Source organism: Trichosurus vulpecula, chromosome 4 (genome assembly GCF_011100635.1).
Source record: "Trichosurus vulpecula isolate mTriVul1 chromosome 4, mTriVul1.pri, whole genome shotgun sequence".
In the NCBI taxonomy this organism is placed as follows: domain Eukaryota; kingdom Metazoa; phylum Chordata; class Mammalia; order Diprotodontia; family Phalangeridae; genus Trichosurus; species Trichosurus vulpecula.
In genome coordinates this window covers 365,830,827-365,857,256 of record NC_050576.1, presented here as the reverse complement: position 1 = coordinate 365,857,256, position 26,430 = coordinate 365,830,827, and the positions used below count along the sequence as shown (strand labels likewise).

General features: G+C 38.9%; 1 protein-coding gene across 2 annotated transcripts; it reads left to right on the top strand.

The window, feature by feature from the left end:
• Nucleotides 1-22,807: 22,807 nt before the first annotated feature.
• SOX21 (SRY-box transcription factor 21) lies at nt 22,808-23,635 on the top strand. 2 transcript variants are annotated; one of them, XM_036756353.1, is made up of 2 exons: nt 22,808-23,244; nt 23,308-23,635. In XM_036756353.1, exons 1-2 carry the CDS (start codon nt 22,808-22,810, stop codon nt 23,633-23,635), a joined length of 765 nt encoding a protein of 254 aa, XP_036612248.1. The 2 variants fall into 2 exon arrangements, with proteins under 2 accessions (XP_036612248.1, XP_036612247.1); XM_036756352.1 differs by having other exon boundaries at nt 22,808-23,635.
• Nucleotides 23,636-26,430: the final 2,795 nt, after the last annotated feature.

Here is a 26,430-nt window from a genome sequence, read left to right as displayed (position 1 = left end):
AGTCCATTTCAGCCATGAACGTCTTACGATTCAGTTGCTTCACAGCTAATAAGAAAAGAAAAACCCTCAATATGCCATAGAAGACCTAATGCTAAGTTGATTTTTTTTCCTGAGATTGACCACTTTTCCTTCCTACCCCTCAGGGTGAATTAAATGTAAAATGTACTCTGTGTAACTAAATGGATTGATCTTTTTGGATAAGGTGATTGAGGTTGGTTCATTTAAATAGTGGAGAATGTCTGATAGTCTTTTTAAAAATCTCTTCATTTTTGAGTTCCAAATCTGCCACTCTCCTTTTCAGTAAATCCATTGTCATAAAAAGTCTCAATTTTTATTCTAAGCAATCTATTCTGTTTTCTTTTAAAGGTCTTCTTTAAAAGCTATAACTTCTATTCTTAATTATTCCTTTATCTCATTTATTCATCTCCTAAACCAGGCTAGAGGTTCTTGCAGTTTTGCCATTATCACTGGGGGAGATGGGAGTAAGGTCTCATTTTTATTTCAGTATTATTCTTCTTTTCTGGAATTTTCACAATCTCTTTCTTTTGCTTCCTAGTATGTATTCATTTCACTGAGGCCACTTTAAGGTTGATTACTCATATTTTCAGTTTCTAGGTGAGTTTTTCTGAGGGTTTTCCTGGTGGAAAATTTATTGGTTTTCCATATTTGTTTTATTGCTGCTTTTCTTGTTCTCACTTTAATGCATTTCTTACTGTTCCGAGATGATGAAAGGAAGGTAGGTTTAGAAGAAATTTAAGCATCTTGTCTTAACTCCAATTATAATTTTTAAATTGCTATTTTTTGATCAGTTGGAGCTAAAAAAAAAGTTTCATGGCAAAACCTATCCAGTGGACTCTAGGATCTTTACTTCATCCAAAATGAATGATCTCATATAGGCTGGAAGACCAGAACTGACAATTAGCAATTTCAACAGCTTTGGAAATTTTTAATAACTTTTCTCATTTGTTAGAGAAAGTAGGAGAGGCAATCTTAGCTCCTAAACATGTGACTGGTTACTCCAGTTGAAGATTTCTTTTTGTTGGAGGGGGAGATGACATTCTTGGGTTGCAACTGGGCTTAAATGCCCTGAGGGGCTGAGGTTGAATGTGGTTGTGAAGACGAACACATGGTTGCCTATTGATTCATGATTCCTTCTGAAAGTCCATAACCACTGACTATTATTACCTATTTTTTTTGTTATGCTGTGTATCTTATAAAGAAAAGTATCTAAAAAGATTTATCGGGTTTGCTAGATACATTGATCAAATTAGCTGGATAGTTCATTACCAACAATAACTAACAATTTTGATTCACAAGTCCACTCCATCCCCCCAGGATACACAAAAGTTTGGGATTTTTTTCCCCAAATACAATGAAGCATATTCAATCACACTGCTCTCACTGAGAATTATTATTAATAATTACTAACCATTTAGCAAGAGAAAATGCCTTATTTTATTAATGATGTAAAAGAAAAGAAAAATTGTATTTTTATTTCACCTTTGTACCATTAATAAATGAAATAAAAATTTAAAACTTTTTAAATTTGTTTCATCTTTATCTCATCTTCATCTCATCTTCTTAATTTGCATTTTTATATGCCATAACATACATAACGGAATTCAAATATAAAATACATAAATAAATACACATATGCTGAGGGTGTGGGCAAAAATCTTTTACTGATACTGATATATGATCAAAAAAGTTTGAAAGCCATAGCTCTAAACAACCAACAACACCTCTAGACTATCCAAGAAAGGATTATACTTACTATTCTAGAGTAGTTGCCATGCCTAGCAATTTTTTAAAATTTATTTTTTGGAGCCTAGGTCTTCTTTCTCACTCAAGCTGGGAGTGCAGGGGCTACTCACAGGTCTTATCCCCACTACTGATCAGCATGGGACCTTGAATCTGTTCCATTTCCAACTAGGGTTGGTTTGACCTCCTTAGACAGCCTGATCTCCCCACCTCCTCCCCACAGCCAACCTTTCTTCTGGTGGGTTCATCATATCGATACAGGACTTAAGGCCATTTAGCCTATCAGTTTATCCCTCTGCTGCTCAATACTCCCAAACTCAAGTGACACCCCCCCAAGCCTCAGCCTCCCTAGCAATGAGCTAGAGGGTAATCCACCCACTCCTCATTTTTGCATTTGTCGTTCAGTCATTTTCAGTCATAACTAACTCTTCATGACCCCATTTGGGGTTTCTTGGCAAAGATGCTAGAGTGATTTGCCTTTTCCTTCTCCAGCTCATTTTACAGACAAAGAAACTGAGGCAAACAGGGTTAAGTGACTTGCCCAGGATCATACTGCTAGTATCTTAAATAATATTTGAACTCAGATCTTCCTGACTTCAGGCCTGGTGTTTTATCCACCCCATCACCTGGATTTCCCCAGTGCCCCAGCTGGTCCTGGTGATATTACCTCTTTCTTTACCAATAAGTCGGCCATATACAGATGTTAATTAAATATAACTAAAGTTGACTTGCAATATATTGAATATATTTTACTTTATTTTAAAAAACAAACCCTCCTAAAATGAAGATCCCTCCACCCCACCCCTGCAGATTGCACTCTGGACTTTATCATGCTCCAGAAACTTCTTAATCCAGGAAACTCACTCCAGCCCTGAAATTCACATGTTGGAAGTACTTGAATCCTTTTGTTCCTCCCCAGGCTTCACTCAGGACTTTCTCTACCATACCCCCAAAGCTCTGTACCTTAAACCAGTCCCTACCCCTTTTTCAACTTTCTTCCCCCATTAAAATGTAAGCTCCTTGAGGGCAAGGACTGATTTTCATTCTACTTTCATTTGTATTTTTGGTGCTCAGCCAGGCGCCTCAGACCAAAGCTTAACAAAACGCTAATTGACTTGTTGGCTCTTCACCACAGTTAGCCAAATACACATTTTAGCTAAATATATGTAAAGTTGAATTGTAATATCTTTCACTTTATTTTAAAAAACACTTGTAAAAATGAAGAATTTATAGTCAAGTATTTGGTGAAACTTCCTATAGGTTTGTTTTTTTTTGTTGTTGTTAATTGTTGTTGTTTTTTTTTTTTTTTTGTTGTGTGGAGGGGAGCAGAACTGTGATTTCACTGATATGTTCAATCATTTCAGTCATGTCTGACTCTTTGTGAACACACACAATGTTTTGTTAGCAAAGATACTGGAATGGTTCGCCATTTCCTTCTCTAGCTTGTTTTACAGATGAGCAACTGAGGCAAACAAGGTGAAGTGATTTGCCTCAGGGTCACACAGCTAGTAAGTGTCTGAGGCCAAGATCTGAACTTAGGAAGATAAGTCTTCCCAATGCCAGGCCTGGCACTCTATTTCTCCACCTAGCTGCCCTTCACTGATATAGGAACCCCAAATAAGGAAAACTCCTTTATCTATGCAGATTGGCAGTTGCTCTGCAATTTATTGCCTTAGAAAATTGACAGAGGGAGTCATAGATGCCGACTAACCCAAGTCCAAGATACGTGACTTAAATATAAAAGGTAACATATAAACAAATTAAATGAGCAAGGAAGGTTTTACCTTTCAGATCAATGGATAGATAGAAGAATTCATGACTGAACAAAAGATGCAGAAGATGATAAAAGATAAAATAAATAATTTTTTAAATTTTTGCACAAACAAAATCAATGCACTTAAAATTGGAAGGGAATGGTTAACTGGGAGGGAAAAAAACTTTTGCAGCAAGTTTCTTTCATAAAGATCTCATTTCTTAGGTAAGAAATTGATTCAAATTTAGAAGATTGAGTCATTCCTCAATTAATAAATCATCCAAGGAAATTAACAAGGAAAAAAATCCAAGTTAACAATTCCAAAATGAAAAAATTATCCAAATCACTAATAATCACAGAAATGCAAATTAAAGCAACTCTGAGGTTCCATCTCACACCATTCAGATTGGCAAAGTTGACAAAAAAGAAAAATGATAAATGGTGGAGGGGATGTGGAGAAATGACAGGCACAATAAAGTACTGTAAGTGGAACTGTTAGTTGGTCTAACTATTCTGTAAATTGTGTAAACTAATTATTCTGAAATGATGCCCCAAAAAAGAACTAACTTGGCACACCCTTTGATCCAGCAACACTACTACTCAATCTATGCTTCAAAGAGAAGAAAGAGAGAAAGGATCTATATGTAAAAAAAATATTTATAGGAGCTCTTTTTGAAGCAGAAAAGAACTGGAAACTAAAGGGGTTTTCATCAATTGAAGAATGTCAGAAAAAAAATTATGGTATATGAATGTAATAGAATACTATTGTGCCATAAGAAATGAGAAAAGGGACAGTTTCAGGGAAACCTGAAAAGATTTGCATAAACTGATGCAGAGTAAAGTGAGTAGAACCAGGAGAACCATTTATACAATAACAACATTGTAAAGATATTTGTAACAGCATCATAGAACAATTTTGAAAGATTTAAGAACTCTAATCAGTGAAATAAACCACTATTCTGGAGGATCTATGACAATATACATTGGCCCTCTATGATAGAAAGTTGATGAACCCAAGATGCAGATTAAGAGATACATTTTTGAATATAGTTAATGTAGTAATGTTTTCTTGATTGTGCATATTTGTTAAAAAGGATTTGTTTTCCTTTCCTTTTCTTTTTAATGGGAGAAGATAGAAAGGAGAAATAATAAATGCTTGTCAATTTAAAAAATTAAAATAACATTTACAAAACTTTCTGTTTATGCTTCTTGTAGGCAGGGCCTGTGTAATATGCTTCTTACTCTACATCATCTAGTATGTTGCTAGGTACATAATTGGCACTTCATAACATTTACTAGTTGGTAGATTCAAATGATGCATATTATACAAATACACTACATTTGACATGAATTTTCTCAGTCCATATACGGTTTAAAATAATACTGGGCAACAGAGAGGCTTAAATCTAAGCTTTAAACAGATCTTCAATAACAAGTATGGTTCAGTACTCATCAGATTGTAGGTGATTGTACATGCCATATGATACCATAAGGCCAAAGAATCTAAAAGAGTACATTTCTCTGAATTAATCATCTTTAGTAGTGATAAGATGATCTTACATGTTTTGTGCATGTTTACTAAAAAGTAAATTCCGTTAAATGAAATATAAAATACAGACCTTTCTAAAATCTAAATCTAAGAGAGTACATTCCTCTACATTGTCTTTAATTGGAATATAATTGTGCTACATATTTCATGTATTTATATTGAAAAATAAATTCCATTAAATGAAATATAAAACACAAAACTTTCTAAAATCTAAATCTATTTTAGTACATTTCTCTGTATTAATTGTCTGTAATAGGGAGATGATTGTGCTACATATTTCATGCATGTTCACTGAAAAATAAATTCCATTAATTTAAATATAAAGTACAAACCTTTCCCAGAAATGTGTGAAGGTTGAAATACATGTATCATACGGGATATGATTCTCTATTGGGGGACTCAGGATGATACACCAGTAACAGAGAGTCTTTTCCCCATCTTTTTCCCTAATTTTAACTGGAGATCAAGTTGCTTATGCCTGGCTGCTTCCAAAGAATCTAGATGAGGGGACTGCTACCCACTGGTTAGGGACTGAGAAGAGAGTTTTCCAAAGGCTGAAAATCAGGGACCAGGGGACTTGGGGAAGTCTAAGACAGACAGAGCCTAATTGTGTACTCCCTACATTTCTCCTCAGCCCCTAAATTCTGTTATTGGATGAGGAAACATAGACTGAGAGTGTCTATGTTTCCTGATGCACAGGGTGTCCCTAAAGTCTGGACACAGGTAAAAATACATATTTTGAAATATTTGGAATTTTAACAGACCTGAGCCCCCTTGATTTCTTTTTCTGGGATATGCTAAAGGAGAAGGTGTACTGAATGAAAATCACAGATGCACACACTTGATTGAACGCATAAAGAGTGAATGTAATAAAATGTGGAGTTATTGCATTTTCACGTGAATCTTGCAAAGCGCATCAACCTTTGCATCACAAATGATGGAAATCATATTGAAGATGTTATTTGTTAATATTCCAGTTAAATAAAATGTTGTTGAAAATTTCATTCATTTCATTTCTTGAAAATATACATTTTTCCTATGTATCCAGACTTTAGGAACACCCTGTAGAATGTCTTCACTTCTTCTCAGTCATGGGAACTAGTTTTATGCACAAACCAATAGAGTAGTTACCCTTACTGGAGGAAAGGAAACTAGATTTAAAGAGAAGTGTTTATAGTATTCTAACACTCTGACATTGTACAGACGTTTGTCCAATTTATTATAATGTCAATACCTTGCTTTTATTAAGTTGATTTTAATGTCCTTGGCTTCTGTAAGTTCAATGTCCACATCTCATTCTTTGTGTGGACATGATCCTGGGTTCTGAAAATCTGTATCAGTGGATCACAAGCTACTACACTGGAAAAACTTTGAGTATAGAACTGACTATGGATCTGCTATCCAAAGACCAATCCAGTTAAGTGCTGATAATCTTGGAACTTCTGGTTATGATTAATATGATTAGTTACGGTTGATACCCAGGTGACTTTTTTCTGACATGGCAACCCATTAAATACATGCATTTAAAATGACCCTCAGTCTTTGTAAAACGATTCTTCTGCTTCTTCAGAGATGGGGAGAGTGGTGTGAAAAAGGGCAGAGTGCCAATAATTAAATAGTATGTAGTCTACAAACAACCTAATTGCGATCTTAAAATGTGATCTTTATCCAATAATCAATAAGTTGACACATGACTCAAGAAACTGAACCACATCCTTACTGACATTCTTGACATAAAATAGAAGATATAAACTTCATGGAAAAAATGGCGGACAGGCTCTCCTTAATGATGCGAATGAAGAAATTCATGGAGATGGTCTCATTGTATACACAGAGACAACCAGAAATATCATTTTGGGGGGCACTCAGTCATTTGACCTTACTTTAGTCATAAAACAAATAAGCAAACAGACCAAAAGGAATATCATTGCAACTTATACACCAATATCCTCTGTAGGCAATGGAGAAGCAGTGAAGCCACATGCAGGATCTAACAAATGTGAAATGAAACAAAGGGCAAGGATGGAGGAAAATTTGAAAATATGGTTTGGGTTCAAAGCCAAAGGCTGAAAGAATACACAAACATCTTGTGTCTTTATATAATTAATATTTTCTTCCCAAAAAGTGGAGAGTTCTATACATGGTGAACACCAAATAACCTCGGAAGAAAAATGAAATAGACTATATTTTACACGTAGAAAACCATTTGTTACAGATGAAGCAATCATTTCAAAATTACATATGTGGTCAGATCATCAAGTGGTTAATGCAAAGGTCAAAGAAAATTCCAAATTAAAAGAAAAAATATGAGAAGGCAATTCCAGGGATTACATAGGCCCTAACCCATACTTGAATGAGCTGTCAGCTAAAGGTTACCCTAATACCAATTCTTTGAGAAGTTAACAGTAACCACAAGGAAGCCAAGAAAGCCAGGAAACCATGAAAAACAGTAACTTCTTAATCTCCTTCTTAATCAGGGAAATAGTAGGGACACATATTGCTTGGAGTATTAACTTATCTGCTAATCATGACAGAGGAGAAGAAGGGGAGACTGTGAGCAGTATCAGTTCAAAAAAAATTTTTTTTTAAATAAAGGGAGGAAAAAATAAGTTTGACATGAAATAAATCTAAGGCAGGCTATACTGAGGACATCTATAGGTGAAACTTGAAGATACTCCCCTTTAAAAAAAAAGTTATATTTTCACCTGTAGAAAACCAGGAATGGAAGAAAAGGATGAGAAGAGATAAAATTTCAGGCCCTGCCCCAAAACAACCTGTTGAAGAATCTTAACCCCGTCCCTCTTGCTTTTTTATTTTACTTTAGTAAATGCACTTTAATCTATATATGAATGAATAATTTGGGGGTGATCATACCACTGTGAGAAAAATCCCATGGAAATGGAGCCTAGAGCCATCTGGTAAATTATTTTTGAGGGAAATAATCCATCTGGATCATGTCTACTAACTGTGGGGGTCCCCAAGTTTCTGAACTTGGTTGTCTTCTCTTCTCCCTCTATACTGTCTCACTTGGTAATCGCATTATCTCCCATAGAATCAATTATGTAGATGATTCTCAGATCTATTTATCCCACCTTATCTGTTCTCCTGACTGCTAGTCTCACCAATTGCCTATCGGACATCTTGAACTGGATATCCTCTAGACATCTCAAATTCAACATATCCAAAATAGAGCTCATTGTCTTTACCACTCCCCCTCCCTCTAAAAACCCCTCCCCTTTTCCAAACTTCCCTATATTAAGAACATCACCTTCCTCCTAGCAACCCAGGCACATAAGCTACACATTCTCCTCAACTGCTCAACGCAAGTTCACTTCACATGTCCAATTTGCTGCTAAGTCTTGCTTGTTTCTACCTCCACATCATCTCACATAGGCGCCATCTTCTTTCCATTTGCATAGCCTCCACCCTAGTGCAGGGAGGTGCATAATCTCATACTTGGACTATTGCAATAGCCCAATGGTTGGTCTCCTTGCCTTGAATTTCTTCCCATTCCAGACCATCTGCCAATCAGCTACTGAAGTGATCTTCCTAGTCTGCAGGTCTGACCATGCCAATCCCTTTCGAATAAACTCCCGTGGCTCCCTATTGCCCCCAGGATCAAATATAAAATCCTGTTTCCTTTTAAAACCCTTCACAATCTCACCCATTGCTTCCTTTTCAGTATTCTTTCATGTTGACTGTACTCTAGAATCCATTAATGCAAGACTTCTTGGTGTTCCTCAAGTATGGCAATCTATCTCCTGACACTATGCCTGGAATGCTCTCCCTCTTCACCTCTTTCTTCTACAGTCTCTGGCTTATTTCAAGACAGCTCAGATCTGACCTTCTGTAAGAACCCTTTCCCTCTTTTCTCAGCCCCAACAGCACTGCTAGTACCTTCCCTCTGATATTTATATCCTATAAATAATTGTTAGAATTTTGTGTCCCTTATCAGAATGTGAGCTCTTTGATGGCAGGTACCATCTTTTTGTTTTTCTTGGTATCTCCAGTACTTAGTAGTTCCTGATACAAAATCAGAACCTAATAAATGCTTGTTGTTGGATGCTGCTGCTGCTATTCCTAAATTAGCTAGCTAGTACCTAGAAAGGTACTAGGAGAAAAAGGTTAGGAGGTCCAAGGACAATGATTCTGTGTGCCAACAGCACAGCTGGTGGCTCAGAACTAAAGATGACAGAGAAATCACATATGCATAGTTATTCAAGCCAGTAGCTCAGAGTTTGATCCAAGATGGGGTGGCTTGCCTAGATAGAACATTCCAAGTACTCAAGCCATAGTCTCTTAATGCCAATATAAAGCAATTGTCTCTATGCATGTATTAGGGGGTGGGAGCATCTCATGTGTTTGTATCCAATTACAGATTCTAAACTTTTCTGCATTTTTAAATGGCACTATATTTCAGGGAAATTTGAAAGGTGGGAAAGAGTAAGAACTGCTCCTAAATGCTAGAAACTATGGAAAACTACCAATATTAGCACCATTAGGGCCCTTGGATAGTGGCCTGAGTGTTTCTCAGGGCTGACTATTCAGCATTGCCAGAGTTCTTAAGAAATGCTTTTGCTCATTAGCAAAAAAAACAACACTGAAATGGAACACAGAAGGTCTTTAGTACATATCCAGTGAGTGTACAAAACTATCCCACTTCACATCATGATTCTTTTCCCCCAAAGGCTGGTTTCTTTTAAATCACAAGATTTAATTTTATAACAAAGGAGATTAAACACACACACACACACACACACATACACACACACACACACACACACACACACACACACCCTCTGATCAATGCAATGACTATCAATTATTCCAGAGGAACATTAATGCCTCATGGTATCCTCTTGACAGTGAGATGATAGATTTGGGGTGCAGAATGAGGCATATTTTTTTGGATGTGGCCACTGAGGAACCTGGTTTTGCTTGATAACACATATTTGTTACAAGGAATTTGTTTCTGTTTTCAAATGGGGTGGTGGAATGGGAGGGAGAGAAACTAGATTCCTATTTTTTTAATTCAATTTTATGTTTATTTCCAAATTATCTCTCTCCCCTGATCTGTCCCCTACCCATTGAGAAAACAAGAAAAACAAAACTCATTACAAATATATATATTCATACAAAACAAATTTCCTAATTTACCATGTTAGGACCGTTGGAAGGAAGAAAGGAAGGAAAGAAAGAAGAGTGTGATTTAATCTGCCCTCTGAGTCCATTTAGTGTCTATGTGGAGGTGGATAGTATTTTTCATGATGAGTCTTTTGGATTTGCAGTTGACCGTTGTGTTGATCAAATCTTTCAAATATGATTATCTTTATAATATTGCTGTTGTTATATGAATTGTTCTTCTGGCTCTGTTCGCTTGACTTTATATCAGTTCCCACAAGTCTTCCCAGGCTTCATCACTTTATAAGAAAAATAGTACTTCATCACATTTATATGCCATAATTTGTTCAGCCATTCCTCAATTGATGTGCATCCCCTCAGTTTCCAATTCTTTGCTACCACAAAAAGAATTTCCACAAGTATTTTGGTACATATGGTTACTTTTACTCTTTCTTTGATCTCTTGATTCCTGTTAATTTTAAAAAATAAAACTTTAATCTTAAAAAACATTAAAATAGATTACATTCCCAGCAAATATGTGTTATAATGTTAGTATTTATTGCCATGTCATCTCTTAATATTTTGTAAAAAAAATTTAAAGCTTCAAAACTTGAAATTTCATTATTGTCAACTCTCTTGTTAGTAAAGTGGACCGGAAGATTGAGGTAATTGGCCAGATGATTCAGACAAAAACAAAGGTTTTACTCAGAATATCTTGATGCTTGAGGTAAAAGTTGAATTATTTGAATAATTACCTAAATCCTCTAATTCAAGTTCTTGTATAGACAATATTAAAATTAGCTAAGTAAACCAATGATTCTTTTAAAATATATTTATTTTCCCACTATGTCCCCGGCCAGGAAGTAGAAGATTGGGACCAGATAAATCAATAAGTGAGACATTCTTTCTTAGTTAACCAAGTCAATGATTTTTTTTTTCCATAGTAGTAAGATTTTGGTCTGAATGATCTCCACTCTCCATTTTGCTTTGCTAGTGAAGGCATAGTCTTAGTCAATTATAAAGTATAAAAAAAGAAAATTACGGAGGCATTCTTTATGCTGATTGAGTAACTGCCAGACTCAGCTCACAACTAAATGTTCTAATTCTTAAAGGAAGGCTTTTCATGAAAAGAAATATGTGTGACATACTGATGTGCTTTTTCCCAAGAAAATGAAGAAAGCAGATTTGCTTCTACTATATACATCCAAGAAAATACAGAATCTTGTTTGTTGACAACAGCTGTGCTTATAGTAGCGAGGCTTAAGATAATGAACACTCATAAGCATAGAATACTATTGAAAACCACAGAAAAGTTTCCTGCAAACATGCCTAAGATACTACAGTGAGTGCCTGGCAACTTTTGACTACTGAATGTGATGTGAAATTGGTGGCTGATACCTGAACAAAGGAAAATGTCAACTAGGAAGTTAGTGTATGGAAACGCTTTACTGCACAAACAAAGCATTAAAAGCACAATGCAGGTCTATAAATACAGTGTGGTGATAAGTCCACTGAGGTCATGAGTCAGCTTTTCAGTGGCTTGAAATGATTAGGTGCAGATTGCTATCAAACTAACCACCATTCTTCTCATACCTTTATCTCTCTGCCTTGCCACCTTATTATTACTTCCAAGTAACAAAAATTAGAAGGAATTATGATGTTTGCTTGCTCAGGAGGTGTTTTACCCAGTGTCTGCATGAAGGCAATGTTCTATTTCAGTAATGAAAGAAACAAATTTACCTCTTAGAGACAGGACCGTGGTTTTAATAGCAAACTCAGATTGCCTAACATAGACCACTCTGTGGTTATAATTCAGTTACAACAGGCACCGGCCTACTATGTGCTGAGTAGTGTGCTACACAAGGTTGAAGTAAATCTGCTCTAGTTCAGTGAGGGTAAGGTTCTGGTCAAATGGTTTACTGATGAATAAATGAAAAGCAGTTAAAAAGCATAGGATCAGAGAGTTGGACATGGAAAGGATTTTAAAGATCTTTTAATCCATCTGCCTCATTTTATAGTGGAGGAAACTGAAATCCAGAGAAGTTTCATGACCTCACCATGAGCATAAAATTAGCTAGTGACAGAGGCAGGATATGAAATCTGGGTTTCTGACTCCAGATCCATAGCTTTTTCCACCATACCATAATACTTCATTATCCAGCTATTGTATTTCTATCTATTTCACTTTCATATCTGAAGTTACTTGGATGTGCCTTCCTCCATGCACGCCCTCCACTTTTATTCGTGATTTGTTATTGGCTAGCCAGGTAAGTTGATGTTTGCCTGGAAAACAGCTATTGGTGAATCATATGTAACTAAATAAAATTGCAAACTGCAGACTGCTCAGAGGAGTTTTAAATAGGAACATGTGTAGGTCTTTGGATGATCAAGGATAAAAGTAGCTTTCTTTTCTTCTACTTCCTCCCTAAAAGCAAAATAAAATAAAAAGACTCATTTGTCTTTCGGAATTTCCAGACTGCATAATCATATGTGTGACCAAAATAGACTGCCTTTTCTAACTTTTGAGCCTCAATTTCCCCATCTATTAAATGAAGATCTCTGTGGTACTTACCGCTAAGTGTTGATGTGTTAAAAGAGATGATGTAGGTAAACTGCTTTGTAGACCTTAAAGCATTATTATTTTATAAGGCAGCTAGGTGGCAGAGTGGAGAGAGAACTGAATCTGGAATGAGGAAGACCTGAGTGTGAATCCTGCCTCATAAAACGGCTGTATGGCCCTGGGCAAGGCATTTAACCTCTCTCTGCCTTAGTTTCCTCATCTGTAAAAGAGGGATAATAATAGCACTTACCTCATGGGGTTCTTGAGAGGATGAAACGATATATGCAAAGGCACTTAGCTGTTATTATTAATAAAATGATGAAACATACTAAAATGAATATTGTCCTTCAATGACATCACCTTATGAAACTTTGTATATTTATGACATTACCATTATTTAAAACACTTTTGGAATTCTTATTAAAATTTTATTAAAATTATTATTAAAATTTTCCTCCGAAGCAGAAAATGCATCTCATTGTTTTATGTTACATTCACTTTCAGAAAGGCATCATGGCAGCGTAAGGCACAATATATAAAGAGCCAGTCTTCAAATTATGAAGCCCTGAGTTCAAATCCCATCTTTGATATATATTAGCTGTGTGACCCTAGACAAAACATTTAACATTTCAGTGCTCTCAGGTGACTCTCTATGACACTAATGAAATCATAGTCCAGACTAATCTCATTTCAGCTTAAGCATTCACCTTATTCACCAGACTTGGCTCTACTTGACTTTTGATAGTTTACGAAATTTGAATCCACCTGTAAAGGCTAAAAATTGCTACATAGAGAATATTCAAAAGAAAAAATGTGGTAATATCTAAAAGCAATTCCAAAAGAGAAGTCCTACAATTTTTTTTGTAATGGCAGCATTGTAGATGTCTAAGATTAATTTCCAAGGAATGTTTGTTTGGAAAAAATTTTAAAAAGTCACTATAGCTTCCATTCACTTAAAAAATATTTACTGAACACTTATTCTATAGATAAAGGTAGGGAAACAAAGATTAACAAAATAGAATCCCTTCCCTCAAGGAGCTTACAGTCTAGTAAGAGAGATAATGAATACAAGTAAGTTTATGAACACAAATAAGTACAACATATAATATAAGCATAATACAAAATAGAACTAATTTAATTATAAAGACTTATGAGAGTTGGGAAGGAGAGATCACTTTGGTGATGGGGGAGGGAAGGGAGTTTTTGCAGGGAGAAATAAATGCTGGTCAGGAAAGACTGTAAAATGTCTTGTTCCTTGCAATGGTCATGTTTGTAACAGAGCGGCCTAAAAAGCCTTATGGGCCAAATGGCAAAATACCCTTGTCATATGCAGACATGCTGCTTTAAACTCAGGCTAAGAAAGGAAAATTAGTTATAGATTTATTATTAGTTATAAAAAGGAAATTAGTTCCATTGCTAGAATATTGAAATGGCAACTACATGGAGCTGCAGTGGATAGAGTATCCAGCCTGAAGTTGAGAATACTCATTTTCCTGAGTTCAAATCTGGCCCCAGACACTAACTAGCTGCATGACCCTAAGCAAGTCACTTAACCCTGTTTGCCTCAGTTTCTTCATCTCTCAAATGAGCTAAAAAAGGAAATGGCAAACCACTCCAGTATCTTTGCCAAGAAAACCCCAAATGGAATCAGCAAGAGTCAGACACAACTGAACAACAAGAATGTTAAAATAATGTGTTATCACATTTTTATGTGTTATCACATTAAAGGAGAAAAATTATCACTTTTACCAAAGTTTATATTAGAATCTGGAAAAAAAATTACATCATGTTGGGATTAGCTGGTTTGAATTACCTAAGTATGTTACATTAATTTAGACATTTCCATAGTTAACATAGTATACCACTCCTTATTCTCATTCCTATCCCACAATGGGAATTCAACTTCTTCCCTAGTGGCAGCTTTTCAGATTATCTGATTATATCATATTTCCACTTATACTTTAATTTACACTAAAGGTTCAGCCATCCAACTTCCTCCATGAAGTCTTCCCTGATTCTTTCAGTTAAAATTATCTCCTCCAAAGCATTTTGTTTGCACATTTTTAAAGCATATATCATATTATTTTGTATTACAGTTATCTGCACATTTGTCACATTTTCCTACATGGCTGTAAGCTCCATGAGAGCAGAGACTACACCTTTTCTAAACTTTTAACTCACCTACCACATATTTAACACAGGGGCTCTATAACCCTTAATGTTTGGGGATTAATTAAGAATTTAATGTTTGTTGAATTAAACAGAAAACACAAGTTATCTATGATACAAACCAACCTCCAAATTATAAAGTCAAAATAGCACAGTCTTATTTTAGGTTGTAATTTAATATAGTTTGTATATGTAGGATTGGCTGGAAAGGAAAAGATTTGCAAAGTAGATCTTTCAGAATTATAGTTCACATAATTGTGTGTGTGTGTGTGTGTGTGTGTGTGTGTGTGTGTGTCTGGCAGCAACTTATAATTTGTGGAAGATTAATACAAAACAGTTGATAAGGACCTCTAAAGTCCTTTCTAGTTCTAAATCTGTGATCTTATGAGGGATCAGTTACACGGAATCATTACCCCAATTCAGTCTGTTTCAGTATGGGATGTGGAATATTAGAAGACATTCTATAGAACTGCCTACATTCACACAAACCATCTCCATGCCTGGAATGTACTCCCTCTTCATCTCTACCTTTCAGAAATCTCATCTTCCTTCTGAGGTTCTGCCACAGAGCCATTCCTTGAGACCACTCCCCACCTCTGCTACAGTTTCTAGTGCTTTTTCTTCTCAAATTACTTTTTGTTATCTGTATGCATGTCTTATTCTTTCCTCCTCCCCATATTGAATTTAAGTTTCTTGAGGGCAGGTACCATTTTTCATTGTTTTGGCATCTCCAAAACCTACTATAATTCTTTGTACATAGTAGGTGCTTAAAAGAAATGTTTGCTAAATTGGAAAAGGGAACATGTCAGATACTAAATGGAAGATGAAAGGGGAAACAAAGGTGTGTGTGCACTTATGTGTGTGTTATGAATGTGAAATTCATGTTGGCTGAAGAAATGAATCTATATAGAAGTTGATGAAAGGGCATTGTTATACATGATAAACCCTACTGCAAAAACTCTGTATTGCATATTTATTTGTAATAAGTCATACACAATAAATATTTATTAAGTGCTTAATATATGCCAGGGTGTGTGCTAAGCTCAATACTCAGTTATCACAATAAAATAACCATAAATGGATTTTTGAATTTAAGTTTAAATGGTAATTTTAAGGAAATAGTTAATGAGGCAGGGAATTGTAATCAAGCAATGCTATTTTTCATGAGGACAAATAAAATTACTTTAAGATATATGTGATATATATGGAACTTTCAGTTATTCATAATCTTCGATTTAAAAAGTATAAATAAGCACATTTGAAAATCATACAGTATATAATTCCAGTACTGTGTGATTTCACAAGGATGAAACTATTGTCTACAGCCCCAACCTGGGTACTGTGCTTTGATACATCATAAATTCATCTGTTTTTATAACAAAACATTTGACTATTAATTCATACACAAACCACTTCCTTAGATGGAATTCTAGTAATCCAGAGTAGGAACCAAAAGCTAAGTCTTCTTCTTCAATAATGTGATGGCTGTGTGATCTTGGAGATGAAAATATTTTCTCTGATGATGCAAATAGTAAGCCATCCATGCCTTCCCATGCTGAGTTGTTCCTGTCCGTGGCCTCCCATATAAATCCTCCACAGAGAATCCACCCAATATAAGTAGTGCTTTCTCCTAATTCACTTGACACTGCATACAATCAATAGTATCTTTACAACCTGTCTAGCCATTAACCCACATTTTTTCCACATGGCCACATAACTGACTCTCCTCTTTTCCAGTCACCTCTCTCTGTCTCTCTCTTTCCCTCTCACCCACCCCAAAACATTATTTTCACCTAGTCTCTTGCATAATTTTTGGTTGGAAATATGTTGTAAATAACTCCTTCCCATCATGTATCTCTCCATTGCTTTTTGGGTGATGGTCAACTTTCGTACTTTGGAGACTGCGGCATTCTATGGTTCCTATCACTAGAAAAATACTGTTACAACAATTATTAAAAAGGTAACTTTGTTTCAGGGAGAAACTTTGAGTGATTACAAACCCTACAAAATTTCCCAAAGACAATGCAGTTCCTTCTCCACTATGTGTTAAATTCTGGGTCTAACTCACTGTCCATGCATAGTGTTTGTCCAAGATATATAGACCGACAGACCAACTCTATGGGTTGTCCGTGCAACAACGTAGTAGTATGAACAATAGGTTGTCATTGTTTAAGAAAGAAAACTTTAAAGTATTGTAATCAGGATATCCCTACATAAAAGAAGGTAAGCAGCTACCTAACTCATGAGATTTAAGTGCTGTCCAGTGGATACACATACTCAAAAATGCCTCTTCATTGGCTTACCATGGCACCATCTTTTCCTGTCTAAACTCCTTCCTACCATCAGAATCATTACTTTGGAAAAAACCACTTCTAAACACCACATCTATTGTGAAGAGGGAGTGGAAGCCATCGAGGATTGCAGCAGACAGGTTTACTCTCCCATTCACACAGGCATAGATTGATGTATCAGATTAAATAGTTGTCATCATGGAAGTGGGGGAGGAGGGTTAAAGGAAAAGATGTGAGTCAGTAGATGAGGTATTATGTTTTGCCTTTACAGAATGGTAACGTTTAGAGGAAAAGGTCAGAAGCCTGGGAAACTGCCAAAGGAAGGCAGGATCTTGTAGGGTGCTCTAGCTTGGGAAGAAGAGGGTAAGAAAGGTGAAGGTGGAACCTGAGAAGCAAGGGATCAGAATTTGAAGATACTAGATGCCCAAGTGCAAGCAATTAGTGAAATAAAGGGGATCGAGACAAACTTTGCCTCCCAGTTTTGCCTAGGATTTGTGCTAGTCACTATTTTATCACTGCACAGTAATACACCATACAATCCACATTCTTTTTCTGTGTAGATTCTGTAAAAAGCCTGAGAATCCCTTAATTTCATTATAAATGTTTTACGAGTTGACCCCAGAATTGCCAACCAAGTATAGTCAGTTCCTAGTTCTCCACAGGACAGCTTGCTGTGTGCCTTTTAGACTATCTGTGTGCTCTGAAGAAGAGTGACCTCTCCCATCTAAGAGCTGCCTGAGCAATCCTTGTTTCCCTCTGGTCACCTATCAAAGTTCCACTAATTTGCTTTCTTTGCTGTGGTTTTATTCTCTCCATGGTACTAGGAGCATTTCACTGACAACTAGCTGGGAGTAGGAAGGTGATAGAGAAGATTAGGGCAGGGGACAAGAATGGAGACAGATGAAAGGTAATAATTACCTTTCCTCTAAACCAACTCTGAGCCTTTAAGAGCTAGTCACCTCCCCATTCCTTCATACAAAAATATTGTTGTTGTCAAAGAATCATTTGACTTCCCAACAATCTCACTGCTGCCTCCTGGTGTAAGTTAAGGAATTCAAATGGGGCCTTTAATAGGGCAAGCATCAAAGGAAAAGTATTTTAATTCATCATCAACTGGCAGGCTTTTTTTTCCAGAGCCAGTCTTCAGTATTCAAATATGACTTTGACAACAAGGAAAGCACTGTGCCATTAAAAAAAAAACCACACCATTCATATTCATGCTGTTCTCCATTATGGCTCATAATCAAGAATTAACTATACCAAAACCATCCACCTTAAGATTTGCTATCCATTACTTTTTCTGGGACTCATTCACTCATAAAAAATAGAATGTCTCCTTCTCCTTGGAACTTATCTTTATGTCAAATACCAAGCAAGAAGATTATTAATCTGAGAATTTCTACTCAATTCAAACTTAAGACCATGGGAAGTTGAGAAATATTCTCTTGCTGAAGCATAAGAACAAGAATAAACTAGAAGCCTAGAATTTATTTAAAATGGTTTCCACTAAAGGCCTAACCCAGCCAAATTAAACCAAAAAGAGCTAACGTGCAATAAAGTGTACTCATTCTCCTCTAATCTGCACCATATTTAGTTGGCTTTCTTTCTGGTTGTGAGGGGACTAGATCAACCGTGATGTTCTCCTGACCCAAAATTACCAAGTTTTTTTCATTTCCCTCTAGGTCTATTCATCAATTTTCACATAGTTTTATGGTATAATTTCTAGCCTGTGGTGTGACATTTGGCAGAGAATGAAAATACACAAATCACAATTTTCTTGTTTATGAAACAGACCCTCCACAACTCCATATGTAGGTATCTTCAAAAGAGGGGTAGAATGGGGCATATTTAATATTATCAGAACAGAAAAATTACACAAGATACATTGATAGGAAAACCCTATACATTTTCTTATTCTAAGATGTAATTGCATATATAGTATAGATACAGTCAACATAAACATTTCTTTTTATTGTAATAGAGTTTTTAAGTTGGAATCATTTAAGTTGGAAGGCCATATAAAAGTGGTTTTCATTCATCATGACAATTATTCACCTTAACCAACCTTAATCACATTTTAAACTTGAAGTATAAGATTTTCATTTTCAGATTTAACCTTAATATTCACTGAATAACAGTCTTTTATACATTATATGTTGCAATTATCTATACACAAGCTCCCTATGTGACAGTATAATAATTTTGCCTCAGACTTACTTTAAGTGAGTTAAGTTGAATAAATGGCCAGGAATTATAAACAATATGTCTAATACCTTAGTCTGTATAATTATACTTACTAGTGTCTTAATGTCACTCCACCCAGAATCTGTGAATGACAGAGCACTTTAAAATATTCTTTAGAAAGTAGGTCTTTTAAAAAAAAATCAATCCAACCATTTTACCAATACATAATTGGTGCAAATCAAATATTGTAAATATATATATATATATAATAAAACATGACTTTTTGAGAATGAATAAATACTCTTGTCAGTCCTTCCTAATATCCTTTCCTAAATTCATCTGGAAAGTGAATGGACAGTTCAAAATGAAGGCAACAATTCTAACCCCCTTCTTTGAAATTAGTTCAGAAACAAGACCAACTTCAAATCAATCTGAACAGTAGATCTAGGCTTTAAGTGTGCAGTCATAATGTATACAACATAAATCTTATGGTGACAAAGTAAAGAGTTAACAGTTTATAGGAGTTCCTTCTTCCACATACCACAGAGCTGGGTCAAAACCAATGTGCCAAGGAAACAAGGCAAGCAAGTTCTCCCTGACTGACAGGCCAACTTGTTAACAAAGCTCTCAAACAGATCGTGTTATAAGTGTGCAGCAGCATACCAAGAAGTGAAGAAAATATGCAAACAAAAACAGGCTGCTTGATTTTTTTTTTTATCCTGTCACTGATCAAGGAAAAAGTGGAGGAGCTTCTGAGGGACCGTGTTGTTTAACAATCCAGAAACTTCTAGCAAAGTGATTTGTTTTACATCCCCTACCCTCCCCCTCCCCCTCCCCCTCCCCAGGTAAACTGTCCTACTTCTGCCTCGCGATTGATTTCGGTTCACAGCCTCCCTGTGCATTTACATTAATTACTGCAAGTCTGCTATGTACTTTTAAAACTAGCACATGGCCCCAAAGACTTGGTTTTAAACATAACAAACATGGATTTATAAAGAAGTGATTATGGTGAGCATAAGATGCCTACTTCCAGCCTGGGCTGGTTTGTTGAAGAAAGTGCTGCCTAGAGCAGTCACTGCTTTAGCAGGCATTTTTCACATCAATAACCCTGACTGGGAGCATCCTAAGTGGAAGCCAAAGGGAGAAGCATCTGCAGACGTTAACAACTGGATTACCTAAGGAGAACGAGGATTTTCTTGCCTGGGGGAAATATTTTCAAGGGAACCAAGGATCTATTGATTTCCTTGTCCTAACCCTCCTTCCAAGTGGTTCCTTAGTGTCTCAACTCTTCTTGACCGCCTTCCTCTTCTTTCTGGTAGGGGCAGCAGCAGCCTCAAGGATTGTAAGAACCGGAGGCTTCCCCGGCTAGCTCCCCAGCCAGGCAGGATTGACACCAGTTGTGGGGAAAGGAAAGTAGTGCGCAGACTCGTCGCCGAGCTCAAATCCCTCCACTCCCTCAAACCTGCTCTCAAGTGAAAAGCTGACGAGGGGAGGGAGGAAAGGGGAGAGGGGAGGAGAGTGTGTGCGAGGAGGAGGGAATCCTGCTTAATTCAAAGTCCTGGGGGGTGTGGGGGCGGGTGGGGGCTCCGCTAGTCCCGCCTCCCTCCCTCTCACCAAGCTCTGGGCTCCACCTCCTCCGCATGCACACAGATATACACACACTCACCCACACAACTGTACATGCAAACACATAGCCAGCTCAATGCACATACGCACGCAGAGCTCAGTACTTACCTGAAATCTTTTCAGTTTGTTCCAGTGGGCCGTGGGGACCGGGAATAGGGACAACCTGAAAGGAGAAGCTGCCGAGCCGACTTCGGAGGGGGGTGGGGGGGACGGGTGGGGGAGGGGGGGAATCCCCAGTGCGGACTTTATAACTGAGGTGGTTGAGTATTTTAATTAAGTCCCCTCCACCACTAGCCCCCTCCCCTCCCCTCCCCTCCCTGCCGCTGCTCCGAGGCCGGAGAGATAGGAGACTTCGCCAGGGCGCGCGCGCACTCTCTCACCCAGACGCGCACACACTCATACAGACACGCACGGAGAAGAGCTACCCGGAGTCAAGCGGCTTTGGCGGCGCCGGCGCAGAGGTGGAGGGGAAACTTGCGTGAAGTTAGTTGTTGCACGTCCCCGGCAAGACAGCACGAGAGAGGGAAAAGGAGGAACTCCAAGCTTGGATTCCTCGGGACTGGGCGCCGCGCCCTGCCTCAGGACAACTGCGGGAGCCTGGGAGTTGTCGGTGTTTGAAAGGCGAGGAGCAGCAGCAACGAGGAGAGAAACCGTGAAACCCCAGCCTCGTGTTGGAAGTGGAGCGCGGGGTCTGGGCGGGGGCGGGGAGCCGAGGAGGTGAGAGAGTGAGAGTGGAACGGAGAGGAACTGATTCCAACTTCTCACCTCCAAGAAGCGAAGCAATCTAGCCAGCATGTCCGGAGAGAAAGTAAGCAGAGGCGCCTTTCCCAAAGAAGAGAATTTACAGTGAGATCCCATCCTGAAGCTGTCCTCTTCCTCCCTTCCTCTTCCTCACTTCCCCATCCCATCCAGTCCGGAGACAGCAGCTGCCTTGGCAGTGCGCTGGGGGGGTGAAAGCGGACAGCTCCCTCCACTTTCCAGCCTGCCTGCTCCGGGACTGTTCAGGATTTCGGGTTCCTTTTTGGCCATCCAGTGTCCTAGAAGAGGATTGACCGTGACTATTTTGTTTTTAATTTGTATACTCATTGCTGAGATCTGCCTTGGAGTGGCGAGCCAAGACCTAGCTGGGCTGCCCTTGACATCCACCCACCCACACCGCACCCCACCCCCCATCATCCCCATCTGCTGCTGTCAAATGAGAAAGCCAACGAGAAAGACCCCAACACTTCCGAAGCAGAAAGCCCCTCTTTTGCACTTTCTTGTTCTCAGCCGCCGGGACCCACACTGAACTTTGTGGAGACACTAGGGCGCAACTTTCGTGGCTGGTTTTAAACAAGGAAGAAAAGATTAAAGAGGAAAAAAATCAGTGCCCAACGGCGGGCACCGGCGAAGAAGGAAGAAAAACGACGAGCGAGAGCAAAACGAAAGTTGCACCACTCTGTGGTGGGGGACTGTCTGATAAGTTATCACTCCCGGGAGGATATATTCCAGGCAGCTTGGTCCAGAGTAAGGGGGACCGCTGGGGCTGTGGAACAGTGTCTCTGGTCTGGGACCCCTCCTCCCGCTGCTTCTCCCCTCCTTCTCCTCCCGGATTCGGTAGCCACCGGCCCGAGAAGGTCAACGAAGTTTCCCGCTGCTACAGCGCCTGGGCTGGTTTCCCTCGAGCAGCCAACATTGATTTTCTCCGGGCCGAGGGCGGAGGCGGCGGGGGCGAGGGACCCGGCGGCGGCGGCGGCAGCAGCCGGCAGTGCGGGGGGGCCGGCTGCGGGCTGCAGCCGCTGCAGGCGGAGAGCATGTCCAAGCCGGTGGACCACGTCAAGCGACCCATGAACGCCTTCATGGTGTGGTCCCGGGCCCAGCGACGCAAAATGGCCCAGGAGAACCCCAAGATGCACAACTCGGAGATCAGCAAGCGACTGGGGGCCGAGTGGAAACTGCTCACAGAGTCGGAGAAGCGACCCTTCATAGACGAGGCGAAGCGCCTGCGGGCCATGCACATGAAGGAGCATCCTGACTACAAGTACCGACCGCGCAGGAAGCCCAAGACCCTGCTCAAGAAAGACAAGTTCGCCTTCCCCGTGCCCTACGGCCTGGGCGGCGTAGGGGACCCGGAGCACCATGGGCTGAAGGCGGGGGGTGGGCTTCACGGGGGCGCCGGGGGCGGGCTGGTGCCCGAGTCGCTGCTCGCCAACCCAGAGAAAGCCGCGGCCGCCGCGGCTGCCGCCGCCGCGCGCGTTTTCTTCCCGCAGTCGGCTGCCGCGGCGGCCGCCGCCGCCGCCGCCGCGGCAAGCAGCCCCTACTCTCTGCTGGACCTGGGCTCTAAAATGGCAGAGATCTCCTCGTCCTCCTCTGGGCTCCCCTACGCGTCCTCGCTGGGCTACCCGACGGCCGGGGCCGGTGCCTTCCACGGGGCCGCCGCCGCAGCTGCAGCCGCTGCCGCCGCCGCCGGGGGGCACACGCACTCGCACCCCAGCCCCGGCAACCCGGGCTACATGATACCGTGCAACTGCAGCGCCTGGCCGAGTCCGGGACTCCAGCCACCCCTCGCCTATATCCTGTTGCCCGGCATGGGCAAACCTCAGCTGGACCCTTACCCTGCAGCCTACGCCGCGGCGTTATGACCCAGCGCGGGGTCCAGCAGCAGCAGCAGCAGCAGCTACAACCGTGTGTAAATATCTGTACAAATAGGGGGTGGCTTTAATAACGAGGTCTCAGCTATACAGCCGCGCATGTACATATGTATAGGTATGAGCTATATGTCCTCCTCCCCTTTGCTCCTTATTGTGATTGTCTGTATATATCCGTATATAATATGTATAGGTACCCGAGTCAAAGATGAAAGTGATGCGCGAGTGTGAAATGTGTATGAGCGTGTGTATGGTTGTTTGTTTACAAGATCATTTCAGACCGTCACTTGTACCGCAAACTTTTCTTGAGGGGCGGTTGTTTTCCCAGCATCAGTGGTGCCTGCAATGCACTTCTGTACCTGTTGCGTTTTGCCCATTGGGGTTGAGAAAAAAAAAGTCTTTAAAAGTTAATTTTCCTTTGTTGTTTTTTTTTCTTTCCTATTTTCTTCCTTTCTTGCATGCATTCTATTCAAGTTTCCACCCGAAATTGCTTTCTGACCAACTTGGGAAAGCTCATTTGTTACTCGTTTCGCGGAGCTGTGTTGCTCTGGGCTACGTTGCTTCCCTATCTGAACTCTGCAAATGTCTTTTTCCCCCCAACAAGCAGAACACCCAAACAAGATCCATTCTTGACAGGTGATGGACACAAATCTGGCATTTGTATATGAAATGATCGCTGTTTCCTTTGTTTACCATGTCCTATGCAAATTGGAACAGGAAACAGAAAAAGAAATAGTGTGTAAGGTAGAGGGTTGTCAATTGGATCTTTTTGTTTGTTTGTGTTTTTAACATACTGTAAGACTTTAGTTCACTTTTTTTGGACTCCAGTCACAACTTAAAGGGGTGGGTGGGAAGGGGGGGACCACTCCTATTTTTCCATTACCATTAAGTTTCAATTTAAGACTGTAAATTTGTACATGTCAGTGGAAACGTTAGGTCTTTGATCGAAAATGTGTTATTTACGTTGTCCTAAATTTGAGTCAGTTTTAGACTCCAACATTTTGATCGAATTTCAAAGTCAATTTTTTAAAATTGCGGGGCCATTTCAGGATCGCAATTTGATGTAAGGTTAAATCAGACTTTTTGTCTGAGTGATAATTATATATTTATTATTTAGCAGAACTGAAAAATAGCATTGTTTTGACAGATGTCTATTCTCATTTTCAAATAGCCTTTATCTGCCAAATTTGAAGTGTTTCAATGTGCTTTGGAGTTCCCTACCTGATTAGCTTATTTTTAGAGCACCAGCAATTCAATTGCAGATGATGATAAAACACATTTTAGAGAAGGTCCTTCCTCAATTATAGTTTTTTGTTTACTTTTGTAATGTGTATATTTTGACTGTTTGTGAATGAAGCTGGCTAACATGTATTTAGTTTCATTTTGGCTTTATGTAATATAAAGTAAAAAAAAAAGCTTAAGTATTGGTTTTAACATTTAAGTGTAAATGGTTTTCTTGTGTGATCTTCTAATTTAATATTAGACTTTAAGCTATATCTGTAAATTAGAATCCTACTACCACTCTGTTCATTTTTGAACAAAGAGTTTAAATAAAGCCTGAAGCAGGGAAAAGAGAAAATCCTCTATTTCTTGTTGAGTTACTAACAAGATTTTTATCTGAATTGCCCTTACGTGCCTGGTCCAGGTGAAGTGTAAGGTATCCTCCAAAGGCAGCCTTTGTTTCACTTTTGAATAGATTTACTAGGAAATCTAAATCAAGCCATTGTTATTCAGAGCCAAAAACCTGATTTATCACATTTTTAATCGTGAATAGGAAAGAAGATAAAAACCCCAAGTAGTTGTATTATCTTTAAAAAAAAAAAGGGTATTCATGAACCAGTAGAACAGAGCCCATTGAATACATTGAGACCGTTCAAAGCATTTCATCGGTTTCCAGTAACATTTTAAGAGTGGAAAGTTGCCTGACCACTTTATCTTGTTAGTATATGAGCCTGACTACTTAAATCAGTGTAATTTGTTCACGTATCTAAGTGTATTCCTTATTTACACTTTAAGGTTTTATTTGGAATTGTAATAGGTACTAACTACAATATGAAACTCTTGGCCTTTTAACAGCTTTATTTTGCTATTCAAAAATATATTTAAAATAGAATTATAGCCTAATCTTGAAGAGTGGAAGTGAATTTTCTAAGCTGTAGAGTTTAGATAGGCAAAATATTTGAAATAATAGAGGATTTTGTTATTTTTGTCAAGACAGTTTAAGTGATCAAGAAATGGAGAGTGAGAAAATCGACAGCCAAGGGTCAAATTTTATTTTTGTTCACACCAAGATCCTTATCCCTAAATTGCAGGGACTTTTTTTCCCTTTTTAAATATTCGATCATCCCAGAAATCTCATCTTTATATTTATAAACCTAAGTCTTTAAACTTGTGCTCCCCAATCTGGAATAATTTTTTTTTAAATCATGAAAGTTTTGGAAATGGCAAAATAGACTGGTGGTTTGACCCTGTTTCACTAATTAAAACAATCCCTCTCCTGTTATTCCCTGAGCTCTTTGCAATATTATAAGTTAATTCATATGGTTCTGAGCGATTATGCAAAACTAATTTGGACTGTCCAGGGGTAATTATCCCTGATACGGTTAATTAAATCCTTTCAAGGCTTCGCCTTTCCCTTTTGTAGCAGCCCATCATTTCTCAACACGGAACTTCCTGCTGCTCCCTGGAAATCACCCCAGCCCTAAATCTTAGTTACCTCCCTGATCCTTCCAGCTCCATCCCAACCAACCTGAGGATTCCCCCGCCCCCTCCCTTCTTCGCTCTTTTCT

Bases quoted from the DNA above. Each gene is read 5' to 3' on its own strand.
- SOX21 (XM_036756352.1), top strand. From the start codon at position 22,808: ATGTCCAAGCCGGTGGACCACGTCAAGCGACCCATGAACGCCTTCATG.